The sequence below is a fragment of the Cnephaeus nilssonii genome (genome assembly GCF_951640355.1).
Source record: "Cnephaeus nilssonii genome assembly, chromosome: 5".
NCBI lineage: Eukaryota > Metazoa > Chordata > Mammalia > Chiroptera > Vespertilionidae > Cnephaeus > Cnephaeus nilssonii.
In genome coordinates this window covers 19,263,523-19,281,208 of record NC_137076.1, presented here as the reverse complement: position 1 = coordinate 19,281,208, position 17,686 = coordinate 19,263,523, and the positions used below count along the sequence as shown (strand labels likewise).

Below are 17,686 nucleotides of genomic sequence, written 5' to 3'. Positions count from 1 at the left end.
TCCCACTGCCCTGGGACCTGGGTCTCGCCCACAGCCATGTATCAGTGCCCAGGCTCCATCCTGGGGACCTGGGTCCAGCCCACAGCCAGCGGGGCGCCCGGTCTCTTCACTCCATCCCACCCACCTCCACAGGTACAGCCCCTGGTCCTGCTGCGGCACCACCAGCACTTTGAGGAATGGCACGGCCGCTGGCTGGAGGACAACGTGACTGTGGAGGCCGCGGGCCTGGTGCAGGACTGGCTGATGGGCGAAGAGGATGAGGACATGGTGCCCTGCAAGACACTCTGCGAGACGGCCCATGTGCACGGCCTGCCTGTGACCCGCTACCGCGTGCAGTACAGCCGCCGCCCTGCCTCCCCCTGATGCGCCTGAGCAGCCGTCACAACACACAGTTCGGCGTGGTTGCTTCCTCGGGCCTAGGTGTCCGTCGAGCATTTTCATGAACCACCCGAGGGAAGGAGAGCATCCCCCAGCCTTGCTGCTACAGGCTGCCGCTCCGGAGAAGGGGGTGTGTCGGCTTGCGGCCCCACACTGCCGTCACTCTCAGCTCCCCAGCCTCCTTTAGGCCAGTCCTGTGCCAAACCTGAACCCCCTGCACTTGAACTTGGGACTCAGTCCCCAGCAGAGAGGGGAGGATCCACCCACTGCCTGAGGAGCAAGCAATTGTGTTCACACACCTGCCAGGCACTTCCATCACATGTGCCAAATCTCTGGGCGGGGCTGCGCTGATCGTTTTGTGCACAGGGCACCTGGGAAAGTCAGTGACAAGCCATGTGAGGGCACATGTTTGGGAGGGGCCGGCATTCGAGAGCTACCAGCATAAAAGGAGTTGGGCAGTGCCCAGATCTGACAGTGTGGGCATCAGCTTGGCCACGCCAGTGCTCGGATCCTCGTTATTTTATAAGCAGGAAGAGCCCTTTCAGCCAAACTGTTAGTGTGGTGTGGGCAGGGCATCGGAATGGCCCAGAAGACCCCACTGGGAAAAAGATGCCAAACCCTGCATTGATCCAGCAGCCGGACTCTGGGTCTGTGAGGGGCAGGGCTCGGCCCCCAGTGAGTGGCGCATGTGGGGCGGGCTCCAGGGTGGCTTGTGTACCAAGATGGACGTTCTAGAAAGACAGGTGCACACACCTATTTATTCCTTTACGCGCGCTCAGTGGCGGTAACTTCAACAACCACGTCCCAAGGCTTCTAGGGAGTGAGAGCCTCTTCATACCCACCCAACACTGCTGTTCCTGCAGTTGCCACCAGGCGTGGGGGGGTGGGGCGACTGTTCTGCAGAGGTGTCCATGGCTTTCTGGGCCAAGAATGCCAAGCAATTCAGGCTGGGGACCAGCTCCTTAAAACTCACTGCACACGAGCAGCCAGGGCCGGGCCTCTGGCAGCATCATACTGAGCGGGACCCACTGACAGGTGGGCCCGAAGCAGACCCCGTGCAGCCTCTGCCCCTGCAGCCCTCGCCCGCCTGCTCAGCTGTGCCAAACCCACGGTTCCCGCAAGTGGAGGCGTGTTTCTAGAAGTTGCCTGTGGAACTCAAGGTTGGTGAAGCCTTTGACTCTGGGCCAAGGCTTACTTATCCCTCCTGGGGTCTCCCTGCCCTGTTTCCTCAAGTGTAACCCAGGCACTTTGTCTGAACCCTTGTTTTGTAAGAAGGGAACTTACCAGAACTCCTGCACCAGCCCCGTGAGGCAGCCCCTCTGTGCCTCAGCGGGCGCCTGGGGTGTTTGCCAAACCCCCGATCCCCTCCCCTGCATGCTTCTAAGGAGCTCTCTCTCATTTTTGAATTTCTCTTCTGGGGCTTGAACTTCCTTTGCAGCTGTTTTGAATGTAGTTTCCTTTTCTATTTATTTGCACATTAAAGTGAACAATTAAATATTGACCTGAAGCTGTGAGCTTCCATCCGTTATTTCCTGTTAGCGAATCCCAGGGCGGCTTTTCCCGCCCGGTGAATTCAGGCAGCGGGACCCACAGAGTGTCTGCACCTGTGCACAGTGGTCCCAGACCTCCCAGATATGTTTCCCGCGGGTGGTTCTCCGTCCTCATACCAGAGCATTTTCTAGAACATTCCAGTTCAGTAGAAATGTGAAATGTTCCCTTCTAATGTTGTGCTTGCAAAATCCAGTTACAACACCTGGTGTCTGCTCTGAGTTTTCTCTGCCCTTGTGTGTCTGATGCCAAGTCCCGAGGCTCATGGGAGACGGATGGGACCTGGGTGGGATGGGGGGGTGAGTCTTGCTTCCCCAGCCCCACAAAACCACCCTCCATACTCTACCTCTGGGGCACCCCCTTCCACCTCTAGCTTCTTCCCCATCACTGTCCCCTGAACATCTCTAGGACCCCTCCCACCTGGCTAGCTGCCCGCTCCAAGGATCAGGGGAGCCCCCACCCCTCTCAGGGGCCTTTCAGCTGGCACCTCTTGCACTGCCGCCAAGGAACTGGCTGTGCCCTCTAGCTGCACCATGTACCTGCCTCCCCTCAGCCATGCCCATTGCCCACCACCAGACGCCACCTGTCAGGTTCCTGAGCTCAGTTGGCACCGCCCTGCCCACCTGGCCAGTCCTCTCCCAGGAGTTGCCCACCTCCCTGAGTGGCTGTTGCTGCCTCCCAAGGGCCCCTCCACCCACGTGGGGCCCCTCATGGTCCCCGCCTCCCCCACCAGAATGTCGGGTAGTAGGCAGCTTGGAGAAGGAGGCTCGTACTAGCTTGGAATTGTGGCACCCACCATTCTACTTTCTGTCCCTGGATCTGACGAGGAACCTCGTATAAGTGGAATCATACAGTGTGTCCTTTTGTGTCTGGCTTATAATGTCCTCAAGGTTTATCCATGTAGCATGTGTCAGAATTTCCTTCCTTTTTGAAGCTACCTTTCTGCTTTTTTAAAAACGTACATTTTTATGGAAAGTGATACATGTACAGAAAATCCCAATAGTACAAAGAAGCACACGAAGGAGTAGGGGCTCAAGTCCCTCTCCCCAAAGGCAGCTGCCCCAGTCACCCTCTCCTCCCCCTGTGCTCCAGCCGTCAGGACACTGGGGGTCGGGGTGCCACCCTCAAGGCGGAATCCCAGTGCCGGGGTCACAGCAGCAGGAGCGCCCACACGCTATGGGGCTGGCGCCGGCTGCTGGGGCTTCAGCCAGCTGGCCCTGGGCTTCCTTCTGCTGGACCCCACCCCCAGCTTCCTGAGTGGAGGCGGGGGAGCAGACACCTCTGCGCCATGTGTCACCCAATTGGGACAGGACAGCAGCCAACACCTCCCTGTTTGGGGTCCCTTCGTTCTGCTGGCACAGGGTTGTCTCCATTGGGGGGGGGAGGCTGTCAGTGAGCAACCCCTTCCCTCCCCCCCCCCCGCCCCCGCCTTCCTGGTAACAGCCCCTGTACAGATACCTTCCTGCACGCACGTGTCTGCCATAAATCCCAAGACACGGAACTCCTGAGTCAGACCGCCCTCCTGGGGGCTCCCTGTCTGCCCTGGCCCGGTGTCCCGTCCCCAGCATCCCCTGCACAAGTTTCCTGGAGGGTGGCAGGGGTCCCCAGCCTGGTTTTCCTGTGCTGACGGCATCATCAGTTGTGCGTTGTCCAGAGACAGCGGCATGGGCTGCATTTGTTCCGGTGGAAGCCACTCCGAAGGGAGAGCTCCTGGCTGGGACGCTGCCCCAGCGCGAGTGCTCGGCCTCAGTCCCCCCCACCCGGGCTGGGGCAGGGACCCGGCATCTCAGCCTCTGGCCACGTCCAAACTGCTCAGTCACTTCCTGCTGGTCTCTGTGTCCCTGAGTGTGAGGAGATTAGGGTTGCTGTGCCAAGGCACACCACATCTGACCCCCTCTCCCACCCCCACTGCCCCTTGGGGTCCTCCTGCTTCCAGACACAGGCCCATGGCCCAGTGCTGACCACACAGAACCGAGGCCCCCGAGTTCCTGGCTCCCCAGGCAGGACTGTTGGAGGCTTCTCAGGCCCTGGAGGGGAGTGGAGGTGGGGGTTTGCGTGCAGAAGAGAGGAATTCCCTCCCTCTGAGCCTCAGTTTCTTCATCTGCACAGTGGCCCCCATCAGAATATAGGAACGTGGGGGGCCAGAGGAGGGAGGGCCCCTGGGTGGTGGCTCAGGTGTCCCGACCTGGGCTGGCCTGCTGCCTCCCTTGGGCTCAGATGTGGACGTGTATGACCATCCCTCCCAGTCACACCTGGGGCCCAGGCTGAGGTGGGGCCAGGGCAGGAGCAAAAGACGCTTCGAGAACTAAGGACAGACATCGCCCAGAGGTGACTGCGGCAGGCTCCCCTCGACACTCAGGGCCACATGACAACGGGGCTCAGCCTCCTCAGCTCTCCCCAGCAGGCCCAGCTCACAAGGCGCCTTCCCTCTCGGCACCTCACTTGGCGCGTGCCCAGGGGTTCGTGCTGGGTAATGGGTGAGGAGGCGAGAAGGCAGGGCAGACCTCATAGAGGACCCGGGGGCTTGGGCGCATGTGGGGTACAGGGGGTTCACCTGCTCTGACCTATGACCTGAAAGGCGGGACTCCGGACTTGCCCACCAGAGAGACGAGGTTTCAGGAAGGGCCAAGAGCTCCTGATGGAGGACGTGACCTGGAGGACTGGGCTGCTGTGAGAACAGGAGCTGTGACCGGCCAGCAGGAAGTGACCACTTGGCCCACACAGGCTTCCTGGTCTGGACAGCGGCTGGTGGGGCTGCTGCAGCCGAGACTTCCTCCCCATCTTACTGGCCCAGCACTTGTACCCCGTGAGGCACCTCTGCCAGACAAAGGGGCCCCAGCCACCAGGCCACTTAGGTCATCCGTGGGCCTCCCACAGGCTGGCTGGGGACAGGGCTGGTTTATCTCTCTGGGCCCTGTCCGCTCCCCCGCCTCCACTCAGGAAGCTGGGGGTGGGGGTCCAGCAGATAGGAAGCCCAAGGCCAGCTGGCTGAAGCCCAGAGCAGCCGGCGCCGCCCCGATAGCATGTGGGCGCTGCTGCTGCTGTGGCCCCTGGCCCTGGGATTCACCCCGACCCCCAGTGTCTACGATGAAGACTGGAGCATAGAGGGAGGAGATGGTGAGTGACTCCGTGTGCTGCCGTGGGACTGGGGGAGCATCATAGATGGGCGGAAGGACACGGGACCGGGGGGCCCTCCAGCTCAGCCCTGAGCCCACGGGGAAAGGGTTTCCATGTCCAACTCTGTCCCACCGACCTGGGTGCTCCTGCGAGCTGGGGCCTGGGCTGCAGCCCCTGAGAGGCCGGAGATGACGCCTCCATCCCTGTTCCCTCCCCCAGATGGCCAGCTGGGACCTTGGACCACACCCCAGGGGGCACCAGGATGCCTACCTCGCGCCTTCCCCGGCCGGCCCTGTGCCAACAGCAGCAACACTCTGGAGCTTCCGGAAAGTTCACGGGCGCTGCTGCTGGGCTGGGTGCCCACAAGGATGGTGCCGGCCATCTATGGGCTGGTCCTGGTGGTGGGGCTGCCTGCCAACGGCCTGGCCCTGTGGGTGCTGGCCACGCGCGTGCCTCGGCTGCCGTCCACGGTGCTGCTCATGAACCTGGCGGCTGCCGACCTGCTGCTGGCCCTGACCTTGCCGCCCCGCATCGTCTACCATCTTCGGGGCCAGCGCTGGCCCTTTGGCGAGGCCGCCTGCCGCCTGGACACAGCCGCACTCTACGGCCACATGTACTGTTCCATGCTACTGCTGGCGGCCATCAGCCTGGACCGCTACCTGGCCGTGGTGCACCCCCTGCGGGCCCGCGCCCTGCGAGGCCAGCGCCTGGCCGCTGGGCTGTGCACCTTGGCCTGGCTGGTGGCGGCCACCCTGGTGCTGCCCCTGGGGCTGCGGCAGCAGACCTTCGGGCTGACAGGCTCGGATCACGTGCTGTGCCACGACGCACTGCCCATAGATACCCAGGCCTCCTACTGGCGACCCACCTTCATCTGCCTGGCCGTGTTCGGCTGCCTCCTGCCCCTGCTGGCCATGCTGCTCTGCTACGGGGCGACCCTGCGTGCCCTGGCCGCTGGAGGCCAGCGCTACAGCCACGCGCTCAGGCTGACTGCGCTGGTGCTGGCCTCGGCCCTGGCCTTCTTCACGCCCAGCAATGTGCTGCTGCTGCTGCACTACTCGGACCCGGGCCCAGAGGACTGGGGGGACCTGTACGCTGCCTATATACCCAGCCTGGCACTCAGCACCCTCAACAGCTGCGTGGACCCCTTCATCTACTATTATGTGTCGACCGAATTCAGGGACAAGGTGCGGGAAGTGTCGCTCTGCTGGGTGCCGGGTTCCACCACGGTCTCCAAGGAGAGGGGCAGCCCGGGGACGGGCACCAGGTCCTCATCGCTTGTCTGACAGCCCCTCAGGAGGCAGAGCAAAAAGAGGGGTTGTACTGGGTTGAATGGGTCTCCCGCCAAATTCATGTCCCTCAGGAACCTCTACTGAGCTTGTATGGAAATAGGGTCTATGCAGGTGTAATTGGTTAAGAGGAGGTCACATTGGAGTAGGATCGGCTAATCTATATATATAAAAGGCTAATATGCTAAGTGCCCGACCGTCCCACCGGTCGCTATGATGCACACTGACCACCAGGGGGCAGATGCTCAACGCAGGAGCTGCTGTGATGCACACAGAGAAATGGCCCCATGGATCTGGCGCCCACAAAGCAACGCTCAGCTTCCCCCAAGTGAGACACAGGCACTGCCACCACCCCAGAGCGACAGCCCACCAAATCACAGCCAATGCTGCCGAGACCCCATGATGCAAAATGTGTCCCACAGCCCAGCCCAGCCCAGCTGTGGGCTCCAGGTAATGATGTCATGTAGCAACACCCAGCTTCCTCTCTCTAGCAACTAGCCGCCTTGCAGTTTCTTCAGCCCAGGAACACTACTTGCTTTATAGCCAGGTGGAAACATTTTACACTTTAACCAAATGTCTGTGAAGCATTTTCCCATGCCTCATCTCATTTGATCCTCACAGAAGTCCTGGAGTAGGTAGATAGGAGACTCAGTGGAATCCTATTTTCTTTTCATTAGCCGGAAAACGAAGATTTAGAAAGCTTAGAAAAGTGACCTGACTGAAAAGAAGTAAGAAATGGTGGACCTTGAAAATGACTTCAGGTTTTCTCACTGCCCAGAATATAGTCAAACACTGCTGTAGTTAAATATTTTACCCTTTGTTCTCCCTGCATGATCTACAGTAATAATCTGCTTCATGTTGATATTTACTGCTGTGTTGCTGAGGCCCAGTGCACAAAAATTCATGCACTTGGGGTGTCCCTCAATGCGGCCTGCACCCTCTGGCAGTCCGGGACCTCTTGGGGGATGTCCACCTGCTGGCTAAGGCCCGCTTCCCAGGGGATCGGGCCTAAGCTGGCAGACAGACATCCCTCTGGCAGCCCAGGAGCCCTCAGGGGATATCCAACTAATGGCTTAGGCCCACTGGTTCCCATCACCACTGCTGTGCTGGCCAGCCATGAGCCGGCTTCTGGCTGAGCAGCACTCCCCCTGTGGAAGCACACTGACCACCAGGGAGCAGATCCTGCACTGAGCATCTGCCCCCTGGTGGTCAGTGCATGTCATAGCAACCAGTCATTCCTGGTCATTCTGCTGTTAGGGTCAATTTGCATATTACCCTTTTATTATATAGGAAAAGGCTAAGTTGACTCATGCATGCACAATACACATAAAGCTCTTGCTGGCGCCAATCGCACGCGTGTGTTTCTATCTGTCATTGTCAATCGTGAATTTGGTTGACACTTCTATTATACAGAAAGGGCGAATAGCAATATTAAAATATTTCTTCTAACTAATTTCCTTTTAATGTGCACGAATCCGTGCACTGGGCCACTGGTGTCCTTATAAGAAGACACAGAGACACAGGGAAGAAGGCTGTGTGACCATGGAGTCAGAGATCGTGGCCACACGCTAAGCACAAGGGTTGCTGGCAGCCACCGAACCCGGGAGAGCAGCCTGGGAGGGACCCTCCCTCAGGCCCTCCAGAAGGACCCAACCTTCCCCACAACCTGATATTAGACTCTGGCCTCCAGGATTGAGACAATAAATGCCTGTTGTCTTAAGTCACCTGGTTTGTGGTACTTGGTTACAGCAGCCCCCCAAAAACCAAAATGGGAGAAATGCAGGTTCCCAGGCCCACCAGCTCCCCGTGTCCAGGTGGGGATGAGACAGGCTGATGGTGCCCTGGACCCGCCCAAGAACCCCTCCAGGAGAAGGTTCAGACCCCCCCACCCCACTCCCGGAGGCCCAGGCTGGGGGGAACCTGCTTAGAGGTTCTCGTTCTCAGAAGCCCAGCTTCCAGTTCCAGGGTTCAGGGTGTCTCCTGAGCAATCACTGTGGAAACCCCCACTCTGCTCCCCAAAGCCTCATGCAGCCCATCATTGGGAGCCACAGGCTCTGTCTCCTGCTGTCCCCTGGCTGCAAGACGTCACCTCTTCCCTTTAACCTGACTTCTGCCTTCTCTTCTCATTTGATGTTAACTCCCCACCCCCAGGACCAGGGGGGAGGAGAACTAAAGGGGGAACGCTGTGCACCTGGGGGCAGGGGGCTTCAGTCTCTGACCCCCACCCCAGCTGTTCTGAACGGAGTGGGAGGGGGATGCCTCACGGGGAACGGCAGCAGCCACTCGCCCCTTCTCTCCGGAGAGCAGCCTGGGTTATGAGCAGCCACCAAGGCATCAGCTGTGGGGTGAGCAAGCCTCCCAGGGCACAGGGGATGGGTCACTCCTGGATTCACATTGGGCCTATGTCTCTGGTCGGGGAAAGGAGTGGGTGAGGGGGCAGCCCAGACACACACACACACACACACACACACACACACACCTGGGGGAGTGTCAGATCACCAGTAGCCTGGTGCGATGAAGCACTGGTTTTCTAAGATGTTACCACTGGGGGACTCTGGTGGGGGTACTAGGAACTCTCTATCGGTGTCATTTCTTACAAATGCGCAGGAATCTTGGGGTGCACGTGGGCAGCACTCTCCTCCCCACCTGCTCTGAAAGGTTGGGCTGTGGATGAAGGAACAGAGGCCTGGGGACCAGATGGGAACTGGGGCTCAAACCTTTGGGGCTGGCCCCCACCGAGGCGAAAGGCTGCCAGGGACCGTGGAAACGAGCTTTTATTATACCAGCAGCCTCTAGTGAGTGAAACACGGCCTCGTCCAGTGAATTGTCCCTTGTAGATGGGGGCAGGGGCCGGGCAGGGGCATGGGACACTGCTGGTGCTGCACCACAGAGGCCTCATGGCGGGCAGCCACCTCGGCCCCGGAGGGGCTCTGTGCCGCTCTGAGGGTTGGTCTGAAATAAATACCACGTGGGGGTGGGGGTAGGGGTGGGAGTGGGGAGGCAGGCGGGTGGGAGAGGGTTACAGGAAGGAATCAGAGCCCAGCTGGAGTCCTGGCAGGAAGGTCTGAGCTTGCAGTTCAGTGGGTCGTGGAGCTGGGCACCCCCTCCCTGGGGCTGTGGAGGGAGATGGTCCTCCAGGTGGGGTGTCAGGGGACGTGGGGTTCAGGGGTGAGGCCTTGACAGCAGTAAGATCTAAGTGCATCTGCCCAGGACTAAACATCAGGCACCCCTGGGGCAAGACTGGGCGGAGTGTGTGGGGGCTGCGACCATCCTGGTACAAGCCTGGGTCTGGAGCGGTGCTCGGGGCCCGGGTTCCCCAAAGGGAGGCCAGGCTTTGCATTTTGGAGAAAGGCAGCCTGTTCATTTCGAAGATGCCAGTGAGAGCACGGATGCGTCCTTGATTTACCCAGAGTCCTGTCTTCTCGGAAACAGCCCTTAGGCCCTGAATTCTTCCCGGAAACAGCCCTCCTCCCTGGAGCAGAAAGTCCAGCTGATAGAGCTGCTCTGGTCCACAGAAAGGGGGCGTCAGCCCTGGATGGAAGCTGGGTGCCCGGAGCTCCAGCTGCAGCTGTGGAGTTGGGGGCCGACGGGCCTCCAGCCACCGCCCAAGGCCCTCCCTCCGGTGGGGGTGGGGCTGGCCCCCCAGGAGGCCATCATCCGTGGGGCAGTCAGGTCTCTGCGGTTGGGATTAGAGGGCTCATTTGGAGGTGGGGCCACCTGGGCTGGTCCACCAGCCACCGGGCCATCCAGGGAGCTCTGCAGCCAGTGGCCTCCTTCCCGCGGGCGGACAGGAACAGGAAGCAGCCAGGTCCGGTCCTGCTCTGAGCTTTAGGAAGAGAAGCCGCTCTGACTGGTGGGGAGAGAAGGAGAAAAAGGTTGTGGGCTGCCAGGTCTTGAGGGGCCCTGACCCGGCCTCCTCCGCAGGCCTCCACCTCCGCAGGCCTCCACCTCCGCAGGCCTCCACCTCCCCGGGCCTCCACCTCCGCAGGCCTGCACGTGGCTCAGCCGGCTGCCCCGCCCATTGAGGCAGCAGCACCTCACCTAGGGGGCCCAGCCCCGCAGGCCCCTGCCCACCCTACTGGGCCACAATGATGGGACAGGGCTTCACAAATCGAAAACTATCAGGGCCTCAACTCGGTGGTGAAAGGAACTATTGATGCACAAAAACCACACGATGGATTGAAAGGGAGCTCTGCTGAGTGAGAAAGCCCATCTCAGAAGGTTGCATACTCTACAGCTCCGTTGACATGGCATTCCTGAAGTGGCAAAACCACGGAGGGAGAACCCATGAGTGTGTGAGGAGGGGAGGAGGGGGCAGTGATAGGGTGGCTACAAAACAGGGGTCCTTGAGGTGCCAGCTGTTCTGTGTCTTGACTGGGGTCGTGGTTACACAAATCTACATATGAGGAAACGGTGCAGGCTCGATTGCAAAAGGGTGCACGCGAAAGCGGTGACAGAGGAATAAGATGGGTGGGTTGGCCCTGGCCGGGTGATTCAGTTGGTTGGAGCATCATCCCATACACCAAAAGGTTGCGGGTTCGATTCTCAGGGCACATAGCTAGGTTGCAAATTCGATCCCCGGTTGAGTGTGCGCAGGAGGCAACCGATCCATGTTTCTCTCTCACATCGATATTTCTCTCCCTCTCTTTTCCTCTCTCTCTAAAAAATCAATACAAACACTTTTTAAAAAGCTGAACAAAGCCCTGACCGGTGGGTTTGGCTCAGTGGATGGAGCATCGGCCTGCGGACTGAAGGGTCTCAGGTTCGATTCTGGTCAAGGGCATTCTTGGTTGCAGGCGCATCCCCAGTAGGGGGCGTGCAGGAGGCAGCTGATGGATGTTTCTAACTCTCTATCCTCCCTTCCTCTCTGTAAAAAAATCAATTAAATCTAAAAAAAAAAAAAAATTTTTTTTTTGAACAAAAAAATCCCCTCTCCAAAACAAAAGTGAAAGCAGACCCCTTGGGAGGCACAGGAGAGAGCTGGCAGATCCGAAGGGGGTGCCCACATTGGGGGAGTTAAATGTACAGGTGGCAGCTGCAGCCTGGAGGATGGGTGAGGACAAAAAACGGAGACACACAACTTCAAGGGTGACACTTTTTTGGCAAAGTGGTACCATATTCACCCCAAATATACAGAAAAGTTTAAGGAGGTATATGGTACTCCCCACCCGGCCCCAGAGCTACCACTAACAAAAATAAGGCTACAAAGGACACTCGCTGAATTAAAATGGAATTCTAAAGAAACATTCAATTAATCCAAAAGGGAGCATGAAGGGAGGAACAGATGGGACAGAACAAAAATATTCCAGCAGGAGCCCTAAACCCAGCCTTCTCAATCACTGTCCGGAACGCAGGTGGGATGACGCCCCCTGCGGCTCTGCGACTTCCCTGGGTGCTGACGGAGAAGCATTCTTGCTGGCTTTGCTGCGTGGGGTCAGAGGCAGCCTTTGCCACTGGTAGGGGGCGGCTAAGACTCCCTTCCAGGAAGTCAGGGCTCAGAAGACAGAGCCTGAGGCCTGATGGGCACCAGCCCCAAGCACCTGACACATCACTCAGCTACTGAGTTTGCTGTAACTCACCCCAAAAGATAGGCCTCCTCCAGGAAGTCTGCTCAGAAGCCCCCTCCCAGCCTCACCCCACAGGGCTCTCCGGTCTGACCACTTCCCCTGGGGTGACAAAGGTTCTCTCCCTGACCAAACTCCACTCGGGCTCCTCCCGGCTCTTTTTCAGCTAGGTCTCTGGCTTTGGACCGCTGTGTGCATCTCGGTTCTGTCCAATTGCAAGAATCCACTTAGTCGGTTTAGCCAGAATCCCCACCGTCCATATCTGATCACCCTCACACCTAATCAGGTGCCTCCCCCGGCCCCCATCCTCACCCCCGGCGATAATGTCTGATAACCCAGCCTGCCCTCAGCAAGAATCCTGTAAGGTTGGTTTAGCCAGATTCCCCCTTACCCCTGCTGTTTCCTCTTAGTAATTTTCCATCCATTGACCCACCACCCTGCTCCCTGGCTATAAATCCCCACTTCTTGTATTTGGAGTTGGGTCCCATCTCTCTCCCCACTGCAAGACTCCCTCTACCTATCTCGATAACGCCCCCTTAAACAGATCTTCCTTGTGTTGTGAATATTTTCTTTATTTTTTGAAATATGTTTTTTTATTTATTTTAGAGAGAAGGAGAGGGAGAGAGAGATAGAAACATCAATGATCCGCTGCCTCCTGCATGCCCCCCACTGAGGATGGAGCGGCAACCCGGGCATGTGCCCTGACCCCTGACTGGGAATGGAACTGGTGACCTCCCGCTCGACCCACTGAGCCACGCCAGCTGGGCAGGAATATTTTCTTGAACAGTGATCCCAAGCCCAGTGGGTCTCAGGGACAGTCTGTCCTGGTCTAGTCCTCCCTTGGGAGGGCTCACTCAGCCTCACCCTGCACAGACAGGCTGTTCTCTGTGTCCTGGATGAACATGGGTGGGGGAGACAGGATCCCCCACCTTGTCCTGGAAACCCCAGAAGGCTGACCCCTCCGTGGTCACTCCCATCTCTGCCTGGATCCAGGGCTAGTGGAGGAGGTTGGGGGCAAACCCAGCTCTCACCTGTCCTCCGCCTCCCCCTCCAAGTCCATGGCCTCATGGCTGACGGACAGGGGCCCAGAGTCCAGGGGGACCGGGTCATCGTTGTAGTTGTAAGCGGAGGCTGGCATCGGCTGCTCTGGAGAGAAGGGGGACTTAGTAGGTAAAGGGTGCTGGAGGGGGACTTAGTGGCAGCCAGCCCAGAGGGACAGGAGAGGAGATGTATGGCCCAGAGCAACAGACAAGGTGAGAGGTCATGGGAAAGGGGAAAGGACACAGAGGTCAGAGATGGGGAGATGCAGACAGGGGTGGGGAGGAGGAGACTTAGCAAGACTGGGAAGGAGATGCAGAGGCCCAGAGGCTAAGGAACGGATATGGGGAGGACAGGAAGCCAAAGGAACAGAGAGATGGGGGCGGGGGCGGGGGGAGATGGGGGCACAAATAAGGGGTCAAGTTGAAGGGAAAGGGGAGAGACAGAGGGAGCCTGGTTCCGCAAGGGGAGACACAGACCCATGCGGTGGGGGAGGGCGGGAAGTGAGGGGAAAAATAGGAAGCCGGGGAAATAAGTGGGAGGAGGGGGACTCAGGCGTGTGTGTGTGTGTGTGTGTGTGTGTGTGTGTGTGTGTGTGTGTAAGGGGGCTCAGACAAGCAGGAACAAGGGAAAGAGAGATCCTGGCCAAAGAGAGGTGGAAGCAGGGGATGCTCAGCCAGGCAGTGACCAGAAGGGAAAGGAGGGGAGGGAAGGGGGAAGCAGAGAATAGGAGTGAGTGATGCAGGACACGGTGTGGACGAGGTGATGGAGAGAAGGGAGAGGTGCTGGGGAGGAGGGGAGGTACTGGGGAGGAGGGGGAGGTGCTGGGGAGGAGGGGCAGGTGCTGGGGAGGAGGGGCAGGTGCTGGGGAAGAGGGGGAGGTGCTAGCGAGGAGCGGAAGGTGATACGGAGGAGGGGCGGGTGCTGGGGAGGAGGAGATGGAGAGAAGAGAGCGTGACAGGGATGGGGTGAGGCACTCCTGGGCGAGGTAGGATCCCGAGGCCGGGTGCACGTAGGTCCTCACCAAGGGAGCAGCGGCCGGGCGGCGCGGGCTCCAACCTCAGGCCCCTGCGGCAAGCGGCCTCCTGCAGGCGGCAGGCACTGGGGTAGACCACGCCGTCGGAGCCGCACACCGGGTCCCCGCGGGCGCCACAGTCTCGGGTGCAGTCGCAGCGCGCGATGGTCGCCTCCTCCTTCGGGTCAGCCGCGGGGCCCCGCTCGCCAGGAGACCAGCCTGGGGAACGAGGCGAAGTCGGCAGAGCCCAGGGCACCCCAACTCCCCACCGGCCGGCGTCTCCGACGCGCCTGGATAGGGGACAGGTCCCTGGGGGCGGGGCCACCCTCTCCAAGCGTGGGGACCGGTGCGCTGGGGTTACTGGGAGCCTCTGAGCCTTGACCTAGTGTAATTTCGTTCAAGTATTTGCATAGTACTTACTAAAATAAATTTTAAAATTTTAAAGGTTTAAATTAAAAGCATTTCAAGAAGTTTGGAAAATCAAAGGCCCCAGGGACCTCCAGCCCCGCCCAGACCTTGACTGCGGCCACTCTCTGCGCTCAGGGGTCGGCCGCTGTCCGCACACCCTCAGGCTGTGGAGGAGCGGGAGGCTGGGGTTCCCCACTCAGCCCGGGTCTCACAGGGCCCCTCCCCGCTCTGCCCCGCCCCGAACCCCGAACCCGCGCCTTTGACAATGCTGGGGTGCTCCTGCCTCCCCGCGCTGACCCCTCCCCTGCCAGGCCAGCCCCCTCCCCTCCGCAGAGCTCAGCTCCCAGCGGGCGGCCCTCCCCGACGCGCGCGGGAAGCGGGGCGGGGCCCCGCGCACTCACCAGGGCCCTGGGCCGCGGAGCGCTCCACCTCGTTGCACGCGGGCCCCGCGCACAGCTCCTGGGCCAGCGGGCTGTGCGCGCTGACGTTGTAGAAGCGCGTGGCCTCAAAGGCTGCGGGGTGAGGGGGTTGGTGACCATGTGGTAGGGTGACAGGCGAGGGGCCGAGCTGGGGGAGCTGGGGTGCGGGAGAGCAGAGGGGCCTACCGGGCTCGTAGTAGTCGTACACGGAGACGGGCAGCGCGGACGTCCTGCCCACCACGTGCTCGCGGAGCGCCCGGAACCGCACGCAAGTCAGGCACTGGCTGGGGATCTGCGGGGCGGGCGGCACGGCTCGGCTCGGCTAGGCTGGGTCCACTCGGCCCAGGGCCTGAGCTCCGGCCTCCACGCTCTTTGGCACCCCAAAGCGTGGGCCCAGACTAGCTGATTTCGGGGTACCCAGGAGGAGGGAAACAGAAACCTGGTCCCCTTTCAGTTCGTGGGTCCTTTTATCCTCCTGGGAAATAAGTCTCAGCTGGCCTTTCAGCTCCCCAGTCCTGCAGCGGGCCCCCCTCGCTGTGTGTGACATTTAGTTCCTTCACAATGTCCTGTGACATCACCTCTGTCTAGTTCCAGAGCATTCATCACCCTAAAGGAGACCCTGTCCCCAAAGCAGTCACTCCCCATCCTCCCCTTCCCTGTGCCCCTCCCTCATGCCCTGGCAACCACCGCTCTGCTTCCTGTCTCCATGGATCTGCCTGTTCTGCACATCCTATACAATAAAAGCATAATATGGGGGTTACTGGGGGCCGACCGCTCGACCAGTCGCTATGATGCACACTGACCACCAGGGGGCAGAAACTCCAACTGGTAGGTTAGCTTGCTGCTGGGGTCTGGCCAATCGGGACTGGGCAAGAGGGCCGGACATGCCCTGGAGTCCTCCCTAGGTCCCTCCCCAGCCAGCCCCAATTGGGACTAGGCAAGATGGCCCCGATCGCCTGCCAGGCCGAGGGACCCCACCCCTGCATGAATTTGTGCACCGGGCCTCTAGTCTCATATAAATGGGATCACACATGTGGTTTTTTTGTGCCCGGCTTCTCGTAGCACGTTTTTGAAGCCACGTTGTAGCCTGTGTCAGAGCTTCATTCCTTTTTGTGGCTGAACACTATAGTCCATCCACCCTCAACTTTTCCCACCAAAACCAGCTGGCTGGGGCACACCATCAGTTACACCAGCTGTGCCTGAATTTACTCTCCCGGTTTCTTTCTCATGGTATGAGACAGTTGGAGGAATCACACTGGACCATGACCGCTGTGCCCTCGCCAATGCAGGTGCTGAGAAGGCCTCTGCCCACCGCCCCAGCTGGCAGTACCTCATCAAAGTAGAAGAGAACTCTGCGTCCAGCCACCTCGTATCTCTTCAGGGCCACATGCTGGCCAAGGAGCAGCTGGTGAGGAAGCCAGAGGTCAGGGTTCCCCCAGGCCCTCCCCCGTCTCTTTGGGGCCCACACTGGTCAGTGGGAGATAGGCCTGGGGAAGCTGGGGCCCCACAGGCTGGGGGGTTGCCCACTGTCATCAACAAGTCCCTATAGGCAGGGTCCAGGGGATGACAATTAGCGCTCCCCAGGCCCTGCGGACCCCCCAGCCCAGGAGCGGGCACCCAAGGCGGCCCCTGTCCCTAGCGGTGCCCCGCCCCCTCTTGCCGCAGCCTCTTCCCATCCAGCTGCAGCCCCGGGTCAGGTCTCCCTGTGGTCCCCCGGGGCCTGGCTGAGCCCTGTCACCAGCTCCTGCCTCATCTGCACCATTCAACACCCGCCCCCCAGCCCCCCTGCCCGGCCTGGGACCCCTTTTCAGTTTTTTTGTTTGTTTGTTTTTATTGATTTCAGAGAGGAAGGGAGAGGCAGAGAGAGAGAGAAACATCAATGATGAGAGAATCATTGATCGGCCGCCTCCTGCATGCCCCACACTGGGGATCAAGCCCACAACCTGGGCACGTGCCCTGATGGGGAAGAGAACCATGACCTCCTGGTTCATAGGTCAACACTCAACCACTGAGCCACTCCTGCCCCAGAGCCTCTGTGCTGGTCTCCTCCTTCCCCTGGTACTCCTTCCAGTCCCCTGATCACCCCATCCCCACACTGTAGACCACCTTGGGCCCAGGCAAGACAGTCCCCCACTTTGTGCACTCCCCTCCCCCACAAAAGAGGACATGAAACTGGTCTCTCTTAAAGCCAGTCTGCTGAAGCCCTCCCCTGCCAGAGCCCCACCCCCCCTTTCCCACTGGCCCCTTTGCCCAGAAAGTGGGGATGGGGGAAAACCATCAACCAACCCATTTTAGGAAGTGCTGGGAATTGGCACTCTGGGCAGGACCACCAACCAGAGATCCCCCCCCCCCCCCCGGCCTCTGCCTGCCAGAGCCGCCTCACCTGCTCCAGGCTCCCCACGTCCGCCCGCAAGCCCGACAGCAAGGGCACCTCCAGGACAGCCATGTTGGAGGACCCTGCATGCAGCCACCTTCCGATAAGAGGAGAACGGGCTCAAATGCAAGCCCCCTGGTGGGATTCACGGCCCACTCTGCCCCCCGCCCCCCCAACGTGGCTGACGTCCTGCCCCGGTCTTCACTGGCAGGCCATCTGCACACACACGGTTTGCTGGCCATCCGTCAGCCCATTTCATAGCTGAGACACTGAGGCCAGGGGGAGGGCCTTGCTGAGGGTTCCGGGCCCGAGGGAAACCTCGTCACTCTCAGTGCCAGACCTCCGTTTCCCCTTCTTTGACATGGGATGTGGCAATTGGCCCCTGGGGCCTGCTCCCTGTGCTGGGTGTTGGTGACAGGAGGGAGGCTGACATTCAGAGAGAAGCCTGCAGACTGCGGGTGCGAGGGGACAGAGTGGCCACCACCCCTGGGAGGGTCGGGAGGCTCCCCGAGGACTGAGGCCTGAGCGAGCCCATACCC

The 17,686-nt window shown here is 59.9% G+C and overlaps 3 protein-coding genes across 3 annotated transcripts in view; 2 read left to right on the top strand and 1 right to left on the bottom strand.

The window, feature by feature from the left end:
• The window catches only part of SIN3B (SIN3 transcription regulator family member B), a 43,032-nt gene extending 40,442 nt beyond the window's left edge, over positions 1-2,590 (top strand). The window contains exon 19 of the mRNA XM_079772105.1: positions 133-2,590. Within this exon, the coding sequence (XP_079628231.1) occupies positions 133-363 (231 nt within the window). The 3' untranslated portion in view covers positions 364-2,590. The remainder of the gene's footprint in view (positions 1-132) is intronic.
• A 2,101-nt stretch (positions 2,591-4,691) lies between these two features.
• F2RL3 (F2R like thrombin or trypsin receptor 3) lies at positions 4,692-8,959 on the top strand. The gene is made up of 2 exons (XM_079773269.1): positions 4,692-5,043; positions 5,263-8,959. Exons 1-2 carry the CDS (start codon positions 4,950-4,952, stop codon positions 6,324-6,326), a joined length of 1,158 nt encoding a protein of 385 aa, XP_079629395.1. The 5' UTR covers positions 4,692-4,949; the 3' UTR covers positions 6,327-8,959.
• A 126-nt stretch (positions 8,960-9,085) lies between these two features.
• Positions 9,086-17,686, bottom strand: part of CPAMD8 (C3 and PZP like alpha-2-macroglobulin domain containing 8) — a 63,667-nt gene continuing 55,066 nt past the window's right edge. The window contains exons 36-42 of the mRNA XM_079772746.1: positions 17,157-17,244; positions 16,104-16,178; positions 14,960-15,065; positions 14,756-14,866; positions 13,956-14,165; positions 12,925-13,039; positions 9,086-10,179 (exon numbers count right to left, since the gene is read on the bottom strand). Of these exons, the coding sequence (XP_079628872.1) occupies positions 10,158-10,179; positions 12,925-13,039; positions 13,956-14,165; positions 14,756-14,866; positions 14,960-15,065; positions 16,104-16,178; positions 17,157-17,244 (727 nt within the window). The 3' untranslated portion in view covers positions 9,086-10,157. The remainder of the gene's footprint in view (positions 10,180-12,924; positions 13,040-13,955; positions 14,166-14,755; positions 14,867-14,959; positions 15,066-16,103; positions 16,179-17,156; positions 17,245-17,686) is intronic.

Excerpts from the sequence above, each read along its gene's own strand:
- F2RL3 (XM_079773269.1), top strand. The coding sequence starts at position 4,950 with ATGTGGGCGCTGCTGCTGCTGTGGCCCCTGGCCCTGGGATTCACCCCG. Across the intron at positions 5,044-5,262 it reads GAGCATAGAGGGAGGAGATG|ATGGCCAGCTGGGACCTTGG; the intron begins GTGAGTGACTCC and ends TCCCTCCCCCAG.